The sequence below is a fragment of the Diabrotica undecimpunctata genome, chromosome 7 (assembly GCF_040954645.1).
Source record: "Diabrotica undecimpunctata isolate CICGRU chromosome 7, icDiaUnde3, whole genome shotgun sequence".
Classification (NCBI taxonomy): domain Eukaryota; kingdom Metazoa; phylum Arthropoda; class Insecta; order Coleoptera; family Chrysomelidae; genus Diabrotica; species Diabrotica undecimpunctata.
The window spans coordinates 143,322,280-143,340,503 of record NC_092809.1 but is presented as its reverse complement, the minus strand read 5'-3'; the positions used below and the strand labels follow the sequence as shown (position 1 = coordinate 143,340,503).

Below are 18,224 nucleotides of genomic sequence, written 5' to 3'. Positions count from 1 at the left end.
TATTATTAATTGAATTAAAAATATTTGCGGCCACTTTTTGACCGGCAACCTATTATCAATATATTCTCCTAATTTTAAACGTATGTAAAAAATGTGACTTTGATTAACTACATCATGCACCAAGTGAAGCTGCCGCGAGATATTTTACTATTAGTTGTCAGTCCCCTCCTGTAAAAATGATCTTTTCTTTTATTAATCCGTTTATCTCGTCATATAGCCAAAGATATTATGATTTTTTTCATTTACTTTGAGTTGTGCTGGGTACAAAAAATAGCTAGGTTGGTTAATAAAATCAAAATAAAAGATATTTCAACATATGTAGAAATACCAAATGAGAAAAAGCTACAGATGGAACAAATTACTTATATATTGAAAACCATAGATTTGCAAGCAACAAAAAGGACCATAATTTAAATAATCAGCTGACATAAAATAACATGCTGGATCTATTTCAGGATATAAAATGATGGAGGAAAGAGTAAGAGTCCCATATCCAAACATAGATGTTCTTTGATGATACGATAGATGTATTATTATTTTTTACTCTTTATTTCCAGTATATTTTATTGATGCCAGTTGGACCTGTGTTTTAACCAGACAACATTTTCTGATACAGACTTTGAGAACGAAACAAAGAAGCAAAACGAGGAAACATATCGGAAACTAACGCTATACATTTTCTTTCAGCAATTGCTCTCGTGAATGTTTTAATACAATGTATTCATTCCAGAATCCAACTGAAAGAGTTTTAATCCTTTGACGAACGATCGAGTAAACTTTAATTAACTAAATACTTAGGAGGTTTTTCTTTTATCAATTGTGTTCAAAGGCACAGCTCGGATCAAAGCGAAAATTTTCTAATCGCAGTCGGTTTGCCGTGTAATTTAGAAGAATGTATTGAATCAATCCGAAAATTCGTTAAATTATCGTGAGTTTTTTTAGAGGGAAATGAGTTGTTTTGTGAATGTACCTAGCTGATTCTTTTTTGTGCTACAATGAAAAATAGGAGTTGTTGCGATTAGTTATACAAGGGAAGGTGGATGGAAAAACTGGTCCAAGGAGACGTCCTAGTTGGAAAAACAGTGGAGTGGAAAAACGACAATAGAACTCTTCAGACCTGTGCAAGACAGAGTAAAATGTTCCGTGATTATCTTCAATGTCTTTAAGGGATGAGGTTCACTAGGAAGAATAATCTAAGCTTCTCTTGGATGCTTTGTTGCATAACTTCAATAATTGCCCTCGTTAACTATTTAAATTTCTGCTAATCAATGTAATCATATCATCATAATGTCAAAAGTTAAGTCATCGATGTTGTAATTGTATGTTTTGTTTCTGTAGCTCATCTCAAATCGCAACATTAAAAAATAAAGTTAATAGAGAGATGATCACTCTGTATATATATATATATATATATATATATATATATATATATATATATACTACGAAAGAAACGATTGATAAGTAAAGAATCTGAGTCTATTATTTTAACCCAGATTTCTCTCTATATTAAAACGAATATACAACTCTTTTGAACCTGTTGAGCACCTGGCATCACTGTAGGTACATCAACACGTTCTTCAGAAACGGTATTATGGTATATGTATGTATAGCTGTACCCCGTCAGTTGGTTATCAGCATCGGCACAACAAAAATAAATGATGATTTATCATTTCATGAGCTCAGTCAATGATGCTTGATGCTTCTCTTGTTCTTGTGTAGGTATATGAATTCCTCGGAGGCATTAACGAGCTATTGTTGCGGACGAGTTCAAAGACTTGAGGAATTAAGTTTAATTATATAAATATCGTGAATGTTTATGCGTTTGGAAGAATGTTTAGATTATGATAGAAAGATAAAAGATATCGAGTAATGTTAATTTAAATAGTAGCATTGTTCAGTTTATAAAGAAAACACTAAATACTGTTTCTTTTACTGCGTTTGAAAATTATTGATAGCACATTCAATGATACATTTCCTATCGATCAATTCTGTCGTAGTTGTGGATAATGTCAGTTACCATTAAGGATTAAATGATCCTTAATATTGTTCTGAAGCTATTTTCTTGTGTCATTTTAAAGTAATTACTATTTAAATGAGAATAAGCCACAATTAAAGGTTAAAGTAAGTTTATTGACGTTTCAATTTCCACTTCGGAAATCGTTCTCAAAATACAAACATTAGTAAATTAAAAAAATTAAAAAAAAAAACAAAATTTGTTTAATTTACCAATGTTTGTATTTTGAGAACGATTTCCGAAGTGGAAATTGAAACGTCAATAAACTTACTTTAACCTTTAATTGTAGCTTATTCCCATTTAAATAGTAATTACATTCAATGATCCATTTACTAACAGTAACTAGAAAAAACCTATTATATTGGTTAATACGTAAAGAAATAAAGCTAGAAGAAGCAATACTTAAAAAAGGACTATGACAGTGCAAAATTTAAGAAATATGCTGTAAATGAAGTAGCAAAAAAACTTGGGAGTTACCGTGTTGTGATTACCACCTTTATATTGTTAATTTAACCCTACTGAACTAATCTGGTATCATACACCATCTTCTTCTTCTTCCTTTGCCCTATCCGTTTCGGACGTTGGCTATTAATAAGGCTATTTTGACTTTGTTTACGGCACCTCTGAACAGTTCGGTCGATGTTAGTCCGAACCATTGTCGCAGGTTATGCATCCATGAGTGTCGTCTTCTTCCCGGTCCCCTCCTACTGTCGATTCTTCCTTGGACTATTAACTGTAGCAGCCGGTACTTAGTATGCCTCATGACATGTCCGAAGTACTCAAGCTTCCGTTTCTTTACGGTGAAGATTATTTCTTTGCTTTTGCCTATTCTCTGCATTACTTCCACGTTAGTGATGTGGTCTGTCCAGGATATCCGAAGAATACGGCGATATATCCACAGCTCAAAGGATTCTAGTTTCTTCAGGGTAGCTTCCGTTGTGGTCCATGCCTCTGCTCCATAGAACAAGACCGGGAAGACATAACACTTGACCAGTCTTAATTTTAGTTCCATTGAGATTTTGCTTGTGAACCACTTTTTCATATTGTTGAACGCGTTTCGCGCTTTTTCAATTCGTGATCTTATTTCTGTTGACTGGTCCCATTTTGTGTTGACTGTGGTTCCAAGGTATGTGTATGTCTCCACTTGTTCTATTTTTCGGTTGTTTAATGTCAGTTGCATCGGAGGTTGTTGTGTTCTGCTGATGAGCATGCATTTAGTTTTGGTTATATTTAGTTTCAAACCATATTCTTGACTTGCTGTGTGTATGCTTTGCATGAGTCTTTGAAGCTCGTTGCAGTCATTTGAGATAATAACTGTGTCGTCAGTATATCTAATATTATTGATTACCTCTCCGTTTACTTTGATACCCTCCGAAACTTCTCCCAGTGCTTCTCTGAAGATTTGTTCACAGTATATATTAAACAGGAGCGGCGAGAGGACGCATCCCTGTCGTACACCCTTTTTAATATCTATCTTCCCACTGTGTAAGTTGCCCATCTTTATCTCAGCACTTTGGTTCCAATAGAGACTGGTTATTATGCGCAGATCCTTGCCATCAATATGCATCTTCCTGAGCATTTCCATGAGTTTATCATGTTTGACCTTGTCAAACGCCTTGGAGAAGTCGATGAAGCACAAGTGGACGTCCTTGTGCATGTCTCTGCATCTTTGAATTAAAACTTGCAGACTGAAGATCGCCTCTCTTGTGCCCAATGCGCTTCGGAATCCGAACTGTGACTCCGATATATTTGCTTCGCATTTGTTATATATTCTATTGTGTATGATTTTGGTGAAAACTTTGGTAATGTGATTTATCAAGCTTATTAAGCGGTGTTGATCACAGTGTTTTGCACTTGGTGTTTTAGGTATGGCTACAAAGGTCGATCGAAGCCATTCCTCCGGAATCTCCCCTTTATCGTAAAAGGTGTTAAAAAGGCCTGTCAGAAAATCGAGGAAGTGGTCATCCGTTTCGCATAGGAGTTTTATGATCTCGTCCTGTATGTTGTCGGGACCTGGTGTTTTGTCGTTTTTTAGCGATGAAATGGCTTTTTCCACTTCAGACCTTAGTATTTCGGGTCCAGTCATGTCGTCATCTTGTATATCTGCGCTCTGCGATTATCGTTAAAAAGTCGTTCTACGTAATCTTTCCATGTGTCAATGAGCTTCAAGTCGTCTGATATAAGGTTACCGTCTGCGTCTATTAGTGTCGGGTGGGGATTATTGGTTTTCTTTTTAGTTGTTAATTCTTTGATCTTTTTGTGCATGTTGTGGTAGTCATATCTTCTGTCGCACTCTTCGATTTCATTCAGCTCTCCTTCAGCCAGCGTTCCTTCGCTTCCTTTATCTTTCTTTTTATATTGTGACTTGTTTCTTGATACTTCACTTGATTTTTGCATTTGTGTTGTCTTCTTTCTTCCATCATATCAAGGATTTCATCCGTCATACATTCTTTCTTCTTTACGCGCTCCTGTAACAGAAGTGTCTTGTTTGTCATTTCAACAGGTCTTTTTATTTCTTCCCATTTAGCAACTGCGTCTTGTACGGGTTCACTCAAGTTTCCAATGTTTCTTCTTAAGGATTCCTGTACTTGTTGTTTAATGTTGGGATCCTTGCATAACGCTGGAGAAAAAACTTAGTTGGAGACCATTCATCCATAAAATAGAAACTACATGTTATAAAGGATTAAATAATGTTCTAAAACTTAATTGGAAAACTTGTTGAGGATCTGACACCCTGTTTAATGTTTTATGAAGCTTTAATCCGATCGGTAATAGATTATTAGAGTATTTTTTTATGGTTCGGCCAGTAATTACATTTAAGACGACGTTAAAAGTGATACAAAACGCTGCTTTAAGACTATGTTTTTAAGCAATGTGCTTTACCCCTGGAAGGGTTGTGGAAGCTTTCACAGTTAGAAGAAATACAAAACGCTGCTTTAAGACTATGTTTTTATCACAGTGTTTTGCACTTGGTGTTTTAGGTATGGCTACAAAGGTCGATCGAAGCCATTCCTCCGGAATCTCCCCTTTATCGTAAAAGGTGTTAAAAAGGCCTGTCAGAAAATCGAGGAAGTGGTCATCCGTTTCGCATAGGAGTTTTATGATCTCGTCCTGTATGTTGTCGGGACCTGGTGTTTTGTCGTTTTTTAGCGATGAAATGGCTTTTTCCACTTCAGACCTTAGTATTTCGGGTCCAGTCATGTCGTCATCTTGTATATCTGCGCTCTGCGATTATCGTTAAAAAGTCGTTCTACGTAATCTTTCCATGTGTCAATGAGCTTCAAGTCGTCTGATATAAGGTTACCGTCTGCGTCTATTAGTGTCGGGTGGGGATTATTGGTTTTCTTTTTAGTTGTTAATTCTTTGATCTTTTTGTGCATGTTGTGGTGGTCATATCTTCTGTCGTACTCTTCGATTTCATTCAGCTCTCCTTCAGCCAGCGTTCCTTCGCTTCCTTTATCTTTGTTTTTATATTGTGACTTGTTTCTTTATACTTCACTTGATTTTTGCATTTGTGTTGTCTTCTTTCTTCCATCATATCAAGGATTTCATCCGTCATCCATTCTTTCTTCTTTACGCGCTCCTGTAACAGAAGTGTCTTGTTTGTCATTTCAACAGCTCTTTTTATTTCTTCCCATTTAGCAACTGCGTCTTGTGCGGGTTCACTCAAGTTTCCAATGTTTCTTCTTAAGGATTCCTGTACTTGTTGTTTAATGTTGGGATCCTTGCATAACGCTGGAGAAAAAACTTAGTTGGAGACCATTCATCCATAAAATAGAAACTACATGTTATAAAGGATTAAATGTTCTAAAACTTAATTGGAAAACTTGTTGAGGATCTGACACCCTGTTTTGTTTTATAAAGCTTTAATCCGATCGGTAATAGCTTATTAGAGTATTTTTTATGGTTCGGCCAGTAATTACATTTAAGACGACGTTAAAAGTGATACAAAACGCTACTTAAAGACTATGTTTTTAAGCAATGTGCTCTACCCCCTGTGCGTGTGGAAGCTTTAGGACTTCCCTTATATCTGCGAAGACAATTTTTATCTGAAAAGTTTATTCTGACATTATATATAAAAGATTCCATTATACGTAATAAAATTTCATTATTAAACTGCTTCGATTTAACAATAAAATATTGGTTTAAAAAATCTTCCCCTGCCTTATGTACATCTTTTTGCAATACTAGCAAAATGATTAAAAATACAATTCAATCGGATTTCTTTCAAGCTAGAAACATCGATAATTCAAACCCACCCATATTCCGAAGTTCACACTTAGCACAACTACTCTTAATTACGATACTGCCAAATATCCTAATTACCTACAAATGTATATTGATGCTTCAAAATGATGGTGTGAGCTGTACCTTTTATATACCACCATTAAACGTTAAAATAAATTTAAACTTGATTCTAACACATCAATTTTTTAACTACAGCTATCAGAAAAGCATATCAATACACCGAAAAACAAAATCTCAAACAAATAAACCTATTATTCGACTCATTATCCGTTCTAAAAAGTTACTCTAGCCAACTAGACGTAAATTCTATTAACGTAAATCCATACATCAAAGAATTAAAAATACTATTATCTAATTTAGCAACTATGCAGTTTAATGTAGTGTTTACGTGAATAAAAGCTTCTATTTGTCTTGGACATAATGAAAAAGTAGATCAGTTGGCATTTTTAGTGGCGGGGAAGTATTAAATGATATTGGACAAGAAATCATAACCATAAGATAAGTAAAGCCCAGCTACATGATAACTGGGAACTTCAGTGGAATCAATACTGTCTAAATCGTCCGACAAGGTACACCCTTTTGTATCCGAAAATCCCCAAGGATTATTGGCATAAAAATTTAGATTTTTCAAGATAAGATATTCTTACTACCTCTCGGCTAAAATTAGACCACGCCTGTTATCACGCACATTTATTTGAAATCAAATACAGTCGGATTTGTGCAAAAATTGCAATATAGTAAGTAACTTATATCTTTTTGCACGTGACAAAGTATGTGATACAAAAAAATATTATTAATATTCACCTTCAACATTTATCCCCGTAGTAATACCCTGGTATTAATACCCCTTATCTCGTGGTCTACGTAGTCTATGGTTACTCACACTGAACGAACCATGGGTGTAAAAAGTTGCTTCCCTTCCTTACCCATGATTGTTCGATTAGGTTTTCGTAATAGTCTTGGTATCTGTTAAGTTTAGTTAGGCGTTAATTATTAGAAATGTTGCTGGCTAAATGAGCGTAGATCCCAAAGGCCAAAAAAATCTAATCTGGGCTCAAATAAAAGATATTGTCGCGAGAAACAAAACCACGTTTTATTCGTCAACTACTAAATGACTCAATATCACAAAATTGACGTTGGTAAAAAGCTAAAGTACATGACATAGAAGAAAGAAACATTCTGGAAACTCGAAAGGATAATTTCTCATTTGCATTTTATGTTGTACAGTATTCGAATATTTTTGTAAATTCTTGTATACAACTATCACAAGAAGGTACCGACATTTATAATTTTTCTGCTCTTAAAAGTCCTGTATCAAGACTGTTGTAATCTTCTGCCATAAAAACTGTGCTATCATACATTTCTAAATCAAGTATAGCAGCATGTGTTCTGGTGAAAGCCAGTCAACTGACCAACATGTTACAGGAATACCAGATAGTAGACAGTTTGGTCTAATTCGGGTCTAGTATCACTAACGATCGTAACTGTGAAGCAGAAGTTCGGAGACGTACTGGAATGGCAAAAATGCGATGAGTCGCCTAACTAAAGTTTGGAAAGACAGATCAAGATGAGACTGGCGAAAGCCCTTGTATTTTTAATATTTCTATACGGAGCAGAGACTTGGACAACTCATAGGACAAACATTTCCATTCTAAACCGACTCGAGATTAAAAAAAGGCTGTATAAAAGGCTGTGATTAAAAAAAAATTGGTAAGAATATAGGAAGAAATCACGATTTTCAGTAATGGAGAAACGAAAAGAGAGAGAGAGAGAGTTCTGGTTCAGTCCTCATTGAAAGATATGTTTATTTCCAATCCCATTTTTTGTATTCTTCATGTAGTTGTCTTGAAATATATTCAATGTTATATGCTGCCACGTATATGTACACCAGTCTATAAGTTCGATCCCTATTCCGCTGATTTTTGCTTCCAATTATTTAAAGCTCGTGCAACATATATACTTTAAACAGTGTTAGGGAGGTAAAGCGCCCTTGTTAAGACTTTTCTTTACAGAGAATATCTTCGATATGATGTTACCAATTTCTATTCCCAAATTGCTTCATTATAGAGATTTTAAAGAGCTTTTACTAGAGTGTGACAAATATTGAGTTCTCGGAGTGTCTTATAGAGCAGTTACGCAGAAATTTATTATACACCTTGCGTAGATCTAAGAACATAAGACGAATTTCCATATTTGCATTTGACAGCTTTTATATTTAGCTATTTCAAGCAAAAGAGGTTATCTGTACAAGCACTTTCAGCCCTGAAGAATAGCTGCTCGTTTTCTTCCTTTTTTCTATATTCAAGCTCAATTAAATCTCGAAGAATTCCTCCATAATTATTTTCAGTAGATCGGATTCTCTTTATGAATTTCCAACATTTCCTCTCAACTAGGTGAAGTTAGAGGTTAGGTGCCTATTAACTTCCTGGCTATTTTCCCACATTTCTTTTTCTGCATTCTGAATAGTTCTTCTTGTAATTATTTTTATTGCCAAGTAGACGTCTTTGTTATCTTTCGTTTATGCGTCAACCTATTTTAAGTACAATTATTTCGTCTGAGCGAATCAGCTCTTCTACATCTTGTTTTTACCAGATTTTATACCGAAATGAGAGCAAAGTAAAATAGGAAAAATAATAAACACAGCAGTATAACCGATCGAACACCAAAAATATTGTACAAGAACAATACTAAAAGCAACAGAAGAATTAAAAGTAAAAGTACAGAGGTTAAGAAAAAAAAAGAATGTATGATCAAGAATTTCAAATATTAATTGAACAAAAACACAAAGGAAGAACAAACAACATAAAAAAAATTAAATTTAAGAAAGAAAACGAAATAAAGAAACTAGTAGAAAACAAAGTCATAGGAAAAATATTTCAATCTGAGAACACTGAACACCCTCTGAAAAATGGACGATGGTAAGACTGGTATAGTGGTCTATAAATGAGGACGAAGAAATAATCAATAAATAACGTATAAGAAACCGTTAGGTCATACAGAAAATACGATTTAAACAACCAAGCTAAATAGAGCATATAATACAAAGTATCGATATCAGAAAAAAAAATAAAGAATAAGTCTGTAAAGTCGGTTTTACGGGCGAAAATTTTACGTGACAACGTCTTTTTAATTTTAAAGAATCAATTTGAAAATCAAAACACTTATTCAGATCGAAGGTTCAAATTTTTGCTAAATAAATTTGAAATTAATTAAAATTTGTAATTGTAAATGGTAAAGTTGAAAATTAAAACATTTACTAAAATTGGAATTTGAAATTCTTGCTAAACACAGTTAAATTCTAACTCCGCGCGTGGTGATTGGTCGGTTTAGTTCGTTTGTTTGGTCGCCCTGTTTTGACAGGTTAGAGGTTATTGTTGGATTATCTTATGGTAGATGATATTAATTATAGGTGTGGACTGTAAATTATCTTTTGTGTGAGTAAATAGAATTATTTATTAACTTTTTGTACAAACTAATTAGTAGAACATGTGAATTTGTGAATTACTAGAAAAAACGTGGCGTCTTCTAGGAAATTATTTGATTAATGTCAAATTGTCAATTGCCGACTTGATCCCGTCAGATTGTTTGATCTTGAACATAAAACGCACAGACATATGACAGGCTCTATGTTGCCGCACTAAACTAATTTTCTAAAAATGTCCTAACAGTTATAATTTGTTATTTTAAATGTTTGACTAGCAATACGCGCTGTTTCTTCTCAATCGACTGAATTACGATTGATTGCAGAGTGATTTAAACTAATAATTTACTTAACACTATCAACATTTGTCAATAGTATGACATAACCTATAAACTCAGTTTCTCAACTTTTGTGTTAATCTAACAATTAATCAATCAATCATAGTTTACGATAATGAAATATTAGTGTACAATTATTTACCTTTATTGTTGTAGTTGTTGTAAATGACGAATCTAAGCACTCCACATTTTCACTACAGACACAGCTGACGATACTTTAACCACACGTGTGAACTTGTATTATGACGCTTTCTCGGTTTTCCAACGCCAAGAACGATCGAGAAAGACAGAGACACAAGCACGCACCGATTCAACGCGCCTAATTCTGTAGTGCTGCGCGCGCAGCGGACCGATCATGTTTGAGTGGGAGAGAGACGCAAGGCATTCGCCGGTCCGGCGGGCCTCTCTCTCGTTCGGTGACTCATCGTAACAGACGTGAGCGGGCGTTACACTTTTTCAAAAGTGACTCCGAGCCACAACCTAATTTAAGACGTTGTCACGTCAAAAGTATTGAAATAAGAAGATATCCTTTTGACCTTTTTCCAATATGGCCTGTAGTATACAAGTATATAATATAATTATTATCGAATTATTAAATGACACAAGAAAATGTGTGACAATAGTGAGAAATGAAAAACAGCAGTTTACCCTATCTTCTTGAGCGAGCCAAATTAGCGAGACAAATGCAAAGTGATGGAGACACATCGTAGGTGGAGACCGTGGTCAATTAACGACAGTTACTGCTGATGAAGATAATAAAGCATAGTAATTGTAGCGAGGTAACTCTACTCTTGGACCTCTGACTATGAAATAATCAACACCAGTTAACTGTTTGATACTTTTTTTTAATAATTTTTCACTTTATTTCATTGAACAATTAAAGAAACATTTTGTTCATAGAAATTGATAATAAAGGATATTTTAAATATACTAAATAAAAAATGTCCACGAAACTTTTTACTGACTAGAATTTTTATTACTGTTTACGTGACTGTTTGCCCACTAGTTACCAAAGTAGATACCTACCAAAATGCACCTGTGGACAGTTCATTACAACTGATTCTTAATAGATGTAGACTGTTGACGTTTGCAGTAAGATCAAAGATAACTCATAAATGGACGACTTACATACGTGTGATATAGCAAACGTCTTTTGGATTTAGAAAAAGTAATAATGAGTCATATTTGTTTTGATGTTCCTAACAGCTGCACCTAACAAAAAATAAGTAGTCATAGCAAAAGTATTTCGGTATACAGAAGGGTTCGGTCTATCAAAGCAGACACGATTTATAAATGATTGGAAACAAATTTTTTGACACAGATGGATTTGCTTGGTGTGTTAATCTGATGTTACGATCTTTGACCTCCACCTACATCTTTTGCGGAATGTAAATATCATAAATTTAATGCTGGTAGCTAAAAATTACAAAACAATTAAATGTTGCAAAAATTACTACTTTATAATCATAGTGAATACTGACCTCCAAAAGCTTTCACTGTTGGTTTTTATTTAAGTGTTTTATGTCATTTAAAAAGTTAAATTTAGATGCAATGAAAAACATTTAAGTTTATTTTTACCAAGTATTCATTTGTTTAAAAAATACATAGATTTGTCTCAAGGTATGTGCACAATATGTATGAGTAACTGTAGAAATTAATATTAAGCAAGAAAGACTCAAGACACTAGACACAAAGACACCTTGACACTAACAAATAGATCAAAGGTACTTTATGCAGAAACACAACAACAAGGGAGATAAACAATCATAACAAAGAAACTATAGATTGAATAACAGAAACCCACGAAAAGTGCGGCCCCAAACATGAAAAAAAAAGAAAAAAGTTACTAAAGAAACTAGACACAATATTAAACATCATGAGTAGTAAAAAGTCAGAGAAATGTTGTCCCACAAGAAATAAGCACCATAAATAAAGAAATCTCTTAAGCTACAAGAATGAGAAAATTATAAAAACTTTAGAGGAAAACACATGCATACAAGCATTGAGAAGAAAGATCGAAAATGACAAAAAAGAAATCTTCCAACTTAAAGACAAAAATGGTAATATATTCTCAGATAAATCTGGCATATTACATATAGTGGAAAGTTTCTATAAATCATTATATCAAAGTCAATTTACTCCAGAGCACTTCGACAGCCAATACAAAAAGGAAACTCAACATGCTCTCAAAAATACGAAAAATAATAGAGCTCCAGGGGAAGATGGTTTATTCATTAACAATCCTCTTGCATAAAAAAGGAGAAAAATAGGATCTTGAAAACTATAGACTCATTAGATTACTAAACCTGCAATCTGCAACCTAGATCTGCAGTGACTTAAAACTCTAGTCGAAAAGTTTATCGAATATAAGAGACCGCTGGTTCTTATTTTTCTCGACTTTCCAAAGCATTTGACACAGTGGAAATAGTCACTATCCTAAAAGCACTATAAGAAAGCAGAATAGACCACAGATATGCGAACTGTAAACCTTTATTGCATGACTGAGAAGATAAAAATTGGCAGAGGGGTGCGGCAGGGAAATACTTTCGCCAAAACTATTTATAACAGTCATGGAGTTTATTACTCATGGAGTTAACTTATTACATGGAGAAAGGGTATTAACATCGATGGACAAATTAAATCATCTTCTGATATGACAATGACATTGTTCTCATAACAGACGACTCAAGAGAAGCCAGTTATGCTACAACAACTACAGCAAGTAAAAGAGAGAGTTGGTTTAAAGATAAACTATAGTAAAACAAAAATGATGACATATTTCGTCCCAATGAGCTAATAGGAATCGAGAAATCGGAAATATAAGTTGTGGAAAGATATGTGTATTTGGGCCACGAAGTTTAGGTTGGGCTGCTTTCGGAAAAATGAGAGCTTTGTTTAAAACAAATGTTCCAATCCATTTAAAAAGGAAAGCTTTCAACCAATGTTTTCTACTAGTCCTCATATACGGACCAGAAACCTTAACTCTCACAAAAACATAAAAATTGAAAAGGTCACAACGTAAAACGGAGAAATCAAGGCTTGGACGAGCTTGAGAAATAGCCTAAGAAACAAGGAAGTTCGTAGACGAACCGGAGTGAAAAACATTATCAAGATTTCATTATCATGAAAAACATTAACAGATTGCAAGGTAAAAATGGAGATGTGCGGGACATGTTGCAAAAATGAAAGAACGCAGGTGGACAGAAAAACTGCTTGAGCGGAGACCATCGGCCAACAAGCGAAGTCGGGGAAAACCATAGACCGACGAACTCAAAAGAATCGCAACCAACTGGATAGCACAGGCGCAGAACAGAAATAGAAGTAAATATCTAGAGGAGGCCTATGTTCAACAGTGGACAAATCAGGGCTGATTGATTATGATGTGGCTAATAGATAATTAAAGGTCCCAACAAAAATTAACGAAACAATTATTGACTTTCCAAAAATAAGTTTTAATTACCTAAAACAAAAAACAAAAGCATAGAGACATTAAAAAAAATGAATTTTGCATTAAACGCAGCGGAGGAATGGTATATAAAATACCCAAACATAGAAATCAGATGTATCGAAGATAAAAAAAATACAAAGGATGTCGAAAAGCTATCTAAAAAGTACAATGATAGTTTATTAAACGAAGAAAACAATAGAGAAAGGTAAAGCAGTTGGACCAGATGATATCCGTGGAGAAATTTGGACAGCTTCAGGAGAGGCAAGAACAAGTTGGCAAATAGGTTTGTTTAATATGGAATTACGACTACAAATACAATAATAACTTTGTATGGTAAATTATGGAAATATGGAAAATACAAATGGAAAATACAATAAAAGAAAGGAAATTGCAATATCTCGGACATGTGATGAGAGGCGAAAGATACAACATCTTGAGACTCATAATGAAAGGAAAAGTAGCAGGTAGGAGAAGCGTAGGAGGAAGACGCGTTTCCTGGTTGAAAAACCTGAGAGAGTGGTTTGGTTGCAGCTCAAGGCAATTGTTCAGAGCAGCTGCCTCGAAGGTCAGAATAGCCATGATGAATAACTTTCGTCGCGGAGATGGCACTTAAAGATGGTGAAATTATTTTGAAAAGTAAATTTTAAGCACCTAGGACCGATATTACAGAATAACGGGTAACCAAGACGGATATGCATACAGTATTAGAGCGAGAAGGATGAAATAGAAAGCAAGCAGTGTGTTGTGTGTAAGAAAAATTCCAATGAAACTAAAAAATTTTTTATACTGCCATAAGACAAGCTGCGATGTACGGAACCGAATGTTATAAAGATAAAATTAAGAATAGATATTTTAACAGAAACCTATGCTGTCCCATTGTAGCACCAATCGTTGCTAAAATGGGACAGCATAGGTTAAGATGATTAGGCCACGATCAATTTCAAAATGATGATCATCCAATGTAAAACATTGCTAAATTCGAATGGCTTTTGAAAACCAGGTGGGAAACGCTTAGAGAAATTGATAGTTCACTGTGAGGTAATCTAAAACTTTATTTCTTTAAGACAAGCCCCACTTATTCCTTAATATTCCACATAATCTAACTGTTGTATAATATATACTAAAGGTGTATAATATTAGAATGAAAAAGGTTTCCTATTGTATATAAACATATCACTGTGGTAAAATTATAGTTTCTAAATGTTTACAGTTGTGTATCAACGTAGACAACCAGTAGCTACATTTGCCATATTTGTTTATTATACACACTTGACTGATTTATTATCTTCTTAACAGATGTTGACAGTGAGCATATCAACAAACATAAACAAACAAGCTGACAATTTTCTGGAATATTTATTTCCCTGCAATAGGTTTAACTGAACAGTCCCATTTAAATATATACTAAAATATATAATTAAACTTATTTAAATAATAGTAATACTAATAAAAACTAGAATAATAGGATACATACTTTGGAGCTGATATGTTAACCTTGATCATAAAAGCAGGAAGGCAAATAGAATTAAAAATCTCAAAAATAAAAAAAAATAAAAAATCATCGTTGGATTGAACAACAGAATAATTTACAAACTGCAAGTAACTCAAAGAGCTACGGACTGTAAAACGCTCAGCCATCGTATTCCTAATGACGAAATAAGAGACAAATCAAAGGTAAGAGACGCAATCCAAAAAATTGCTCGTTAAAATCGAACTGGTCGGGTCACGTAGTAGAAAAGAAGGGAACCGATGGATGAAGCGACTTGTCGAATGGTTACCAAGAGAACCAGAGGCATACCTCAAACCAGATGTACTGATGACATCCGAAGAATAGTTAGCCAAGAATGAATACAAAAAACAAAAAATAGAAACGAATGGACGCACTTAAGGGAGGTTTACATCCTATGATGGATGGAATAGCTGAAGTTGATGATAATGCTAGGAGCAAAAGCAACAAATACAATAAAAACTTAAAAAAAAGTTAACTGTGAGTCATATAAAATTAGGGAAAGTATTAACGTAAGAGAAGTAGTGAAAAAAAAGGGAGTATTAACATAGACAATGTCAAGAAGAAACGGACTAATATATAAAATATATTATGGATGGCAAATAGACACTAATTCCCAAAAAATATAAATAAAAAACAGACACGACTCGTATAACGGAAAAAATAACTATACTTTAAAATGAAGATTCATAATGAAAACTAATAATACCAAGCATGAAAAGGCTTGTCCAAACAATATTAACAATAATGAACATGATAATAATGTTAATTCTGATGAAAACGCTACTTTTGTTAATAATGGTAAGAAATACTGCAAAGTTAGCTATAACCGATGAAAAAATGATAATATTAAAATGAAATGAAATGGAAGTCGTTGTTTCAATTTCCGAAGTGGAAATTGAAACGTTAATAAACTTATTTTAATCTTCAATTATGGCTTATTACCATTAAAATAGTAATTACTTTAAGATGCCACAAGAAAATAGCTTCAGAACAATAAATCAGAGGGAACTTACACCCAGACCCGTAATAAAAGTTATGGAAAGAAAACAATAAATGTGGTATGGCAAGAGTTGCTGAGGTAAAAGACAAGGAGAAAGTGGAGACCAAGGAAAATTTGGGAACCGCAGATATACGAGATCGAAAAGAAAAACATCGATAAAAAAGAAATGAAACATTTATCAAGGAACAGGAAACAATGTAAAGACTGAAAAAATAAAGTAGCACTGACGACTTTTATAGAGCATAAGGGAAGTCTAATCGCAGACAAAAAACACGAAATAATAAAGAAATGAGACGAAATCAAAAGAAAAATAAGAAGAAAGGCAAAACTTGCCAAACAATGCAGAGAAATTGCTGTAAGTTTCAAGTCCAAAGTTTGCAAGACCTCTCGAACTAATTTATATAATAAAATAAATGTGAAAGTCTTACCTTCTAAAGCCTGTAGCAGGAAACGGGAACCTAAATCCAGTAGGAGGCGGCACAGGAACTGCCACTTGCGCCGGTCCTTGCACTAGAGGCACTTGTGCCACTGGAGGCGGTCCTTGGAAAACAAATCCACTGGGAGGCACTATATTATTAGGAACAACCGTTTGGAGTACTGTACCGTGAGGGTGCGGCAAAATTCCGGAATTTGTCATCAACGGTGACATAGGACTGACCGATCCGACGTTTGGTCCAGAAGCACTAGTAATAGGTGAATAAGGGGGTGGTAGATGGTTGCTGAGCAAATCCGGCAACCGATCATTTTGGTTGTTAACTTGAGTACCATTATCCACGGAATATCTGTTATTTAATCTCCTTTGGTGCCTTCTTTCCCTTCGTTCTTTTCTTCTTTGTTCCCTATCAGTTGTGGTTTGTTCATTCGTTGCTGGAAGAATAGATATTTCATCTGTTTGAGCTTCAGTGCTCGTGAAGGTTCTAGGAGTGTTGACTGGTCTTGTTTGGGAGTTATGTGTACTACTTTCCACTTGGACGTTTGTTCTCAAAACAGGCTGTATGTTTACAAAAGGTACGGTACTAGTATTAGTAGGTCTGTGGTTCTGTATAAAAACTTGACTTGTGGAAGCCTGAGTAGGAAAGTGGGATGCAGTGTTAGTACCAGTACTAGTAGAAAATGTATGAGATGGTAAAACAGAAGTCGATGTGTTTACAAAAGTAGGTCTATCGTTGGTATTATTAATACTCGCTTGAGTATTATGGAGTATCACTTGGGTAGTACCTACCACCAAAGAACTACTAGTTACTACGTTCGTTGGATTTCCTAAAGGAAGTACCTGTACGTTAGATACCTCATTACCTTGCACATTGCTCAAAGTATTTAAACAATGAATTGTAGGTACTGAAGAAATGACATTGACAGGCACTGCTCTGTAAAAATTGACGTTAATATTACTTATATCGTTTGGTACCTGTGTATTAACCTTTTGAGTTAGTCTTGAATTGTTTACATGAGTGCTAGGAGCTGTAGTGGTAGTGGTTACTGTGGTAATGTCGTGTCGAGGAACAATTGGCACATTTTTGGGCACTGAAGTACCTCGAAAATTATTAATTTGTTGCACATTTGAATGATCTAATTGTGCACTGTGTCTGTATTGGATCGGTACAGAACTTCCTGGTTGTGGAGTTAAAATGTTGTTATTTTGACACTTAAAAAAGTGATTGGATGGTTCTGACACATTTCTCGAATGTTTCGGTACTAAATTGTTATTGTTTGTAGCTCTACTTTGAATATTACTCACGGGAACAGATAAATATCTTGCATGGTTCGGTAATCCAACGACATTAGCGGTACTTAAGTTAGTTTCGTTAATGTTTTGAAACACAGTTTGTTGATTAATATTAACACTAGTATTATTCACCCCATTATCGTTTGCGTGAATGTGTAGCACGTTTGTCTGGGCCGCACTGGACGTGTTTAACGGTGCACTAACTTGCATATCACAACAGTTTACATCACTAACACTGCAAACGCTATCGCACGACACGCGCTGCCTCGCGGACTCCGTTAGACTGAATACCTCGCTGAGCCAAGTTGTTGAACGAATTGTACGGGGGTCATGTGACGTAAACGGAACCTCCGATTGGTCCGTCAGGTTGAGTTCTTGCAGGTTAATAACCATTTCTGAAACCGAAGTCGAGGATTGAAGATGTAGGTCTCTAAAACTGCATGAACTACCATCATTCTTTGTGATTTCTTCAAGGTCGTTATAGGATGAAGATGGACTACTGTAGGAACTGAAAGAGAA

The 18,224-nt window shown here is 34.7% G+C and overlaps 1 protein-coding gene across 1 annotated transcript in view; it reads right to left on the bottom strand.

Annotated features, from left to right (window-relative positions):
* LOC140445958 (uncharacterized) overlaps nt 1-18,224 on the bottom strand; it is a 417,159-nt gene that overhangs the window by 385,582 nt on the left and 13,353 nt on the right. The window contains exon 3 of the mRNA XM_072538421.1: nt 16,408-18,213. Coding sequence (XP_072394522.1) covers nt 16,408-18,213 — 1,806 coding nt within the window. The remainder of the gene's footprint in view (nt 1-16,407; nt 18,214-18,224) is intronic.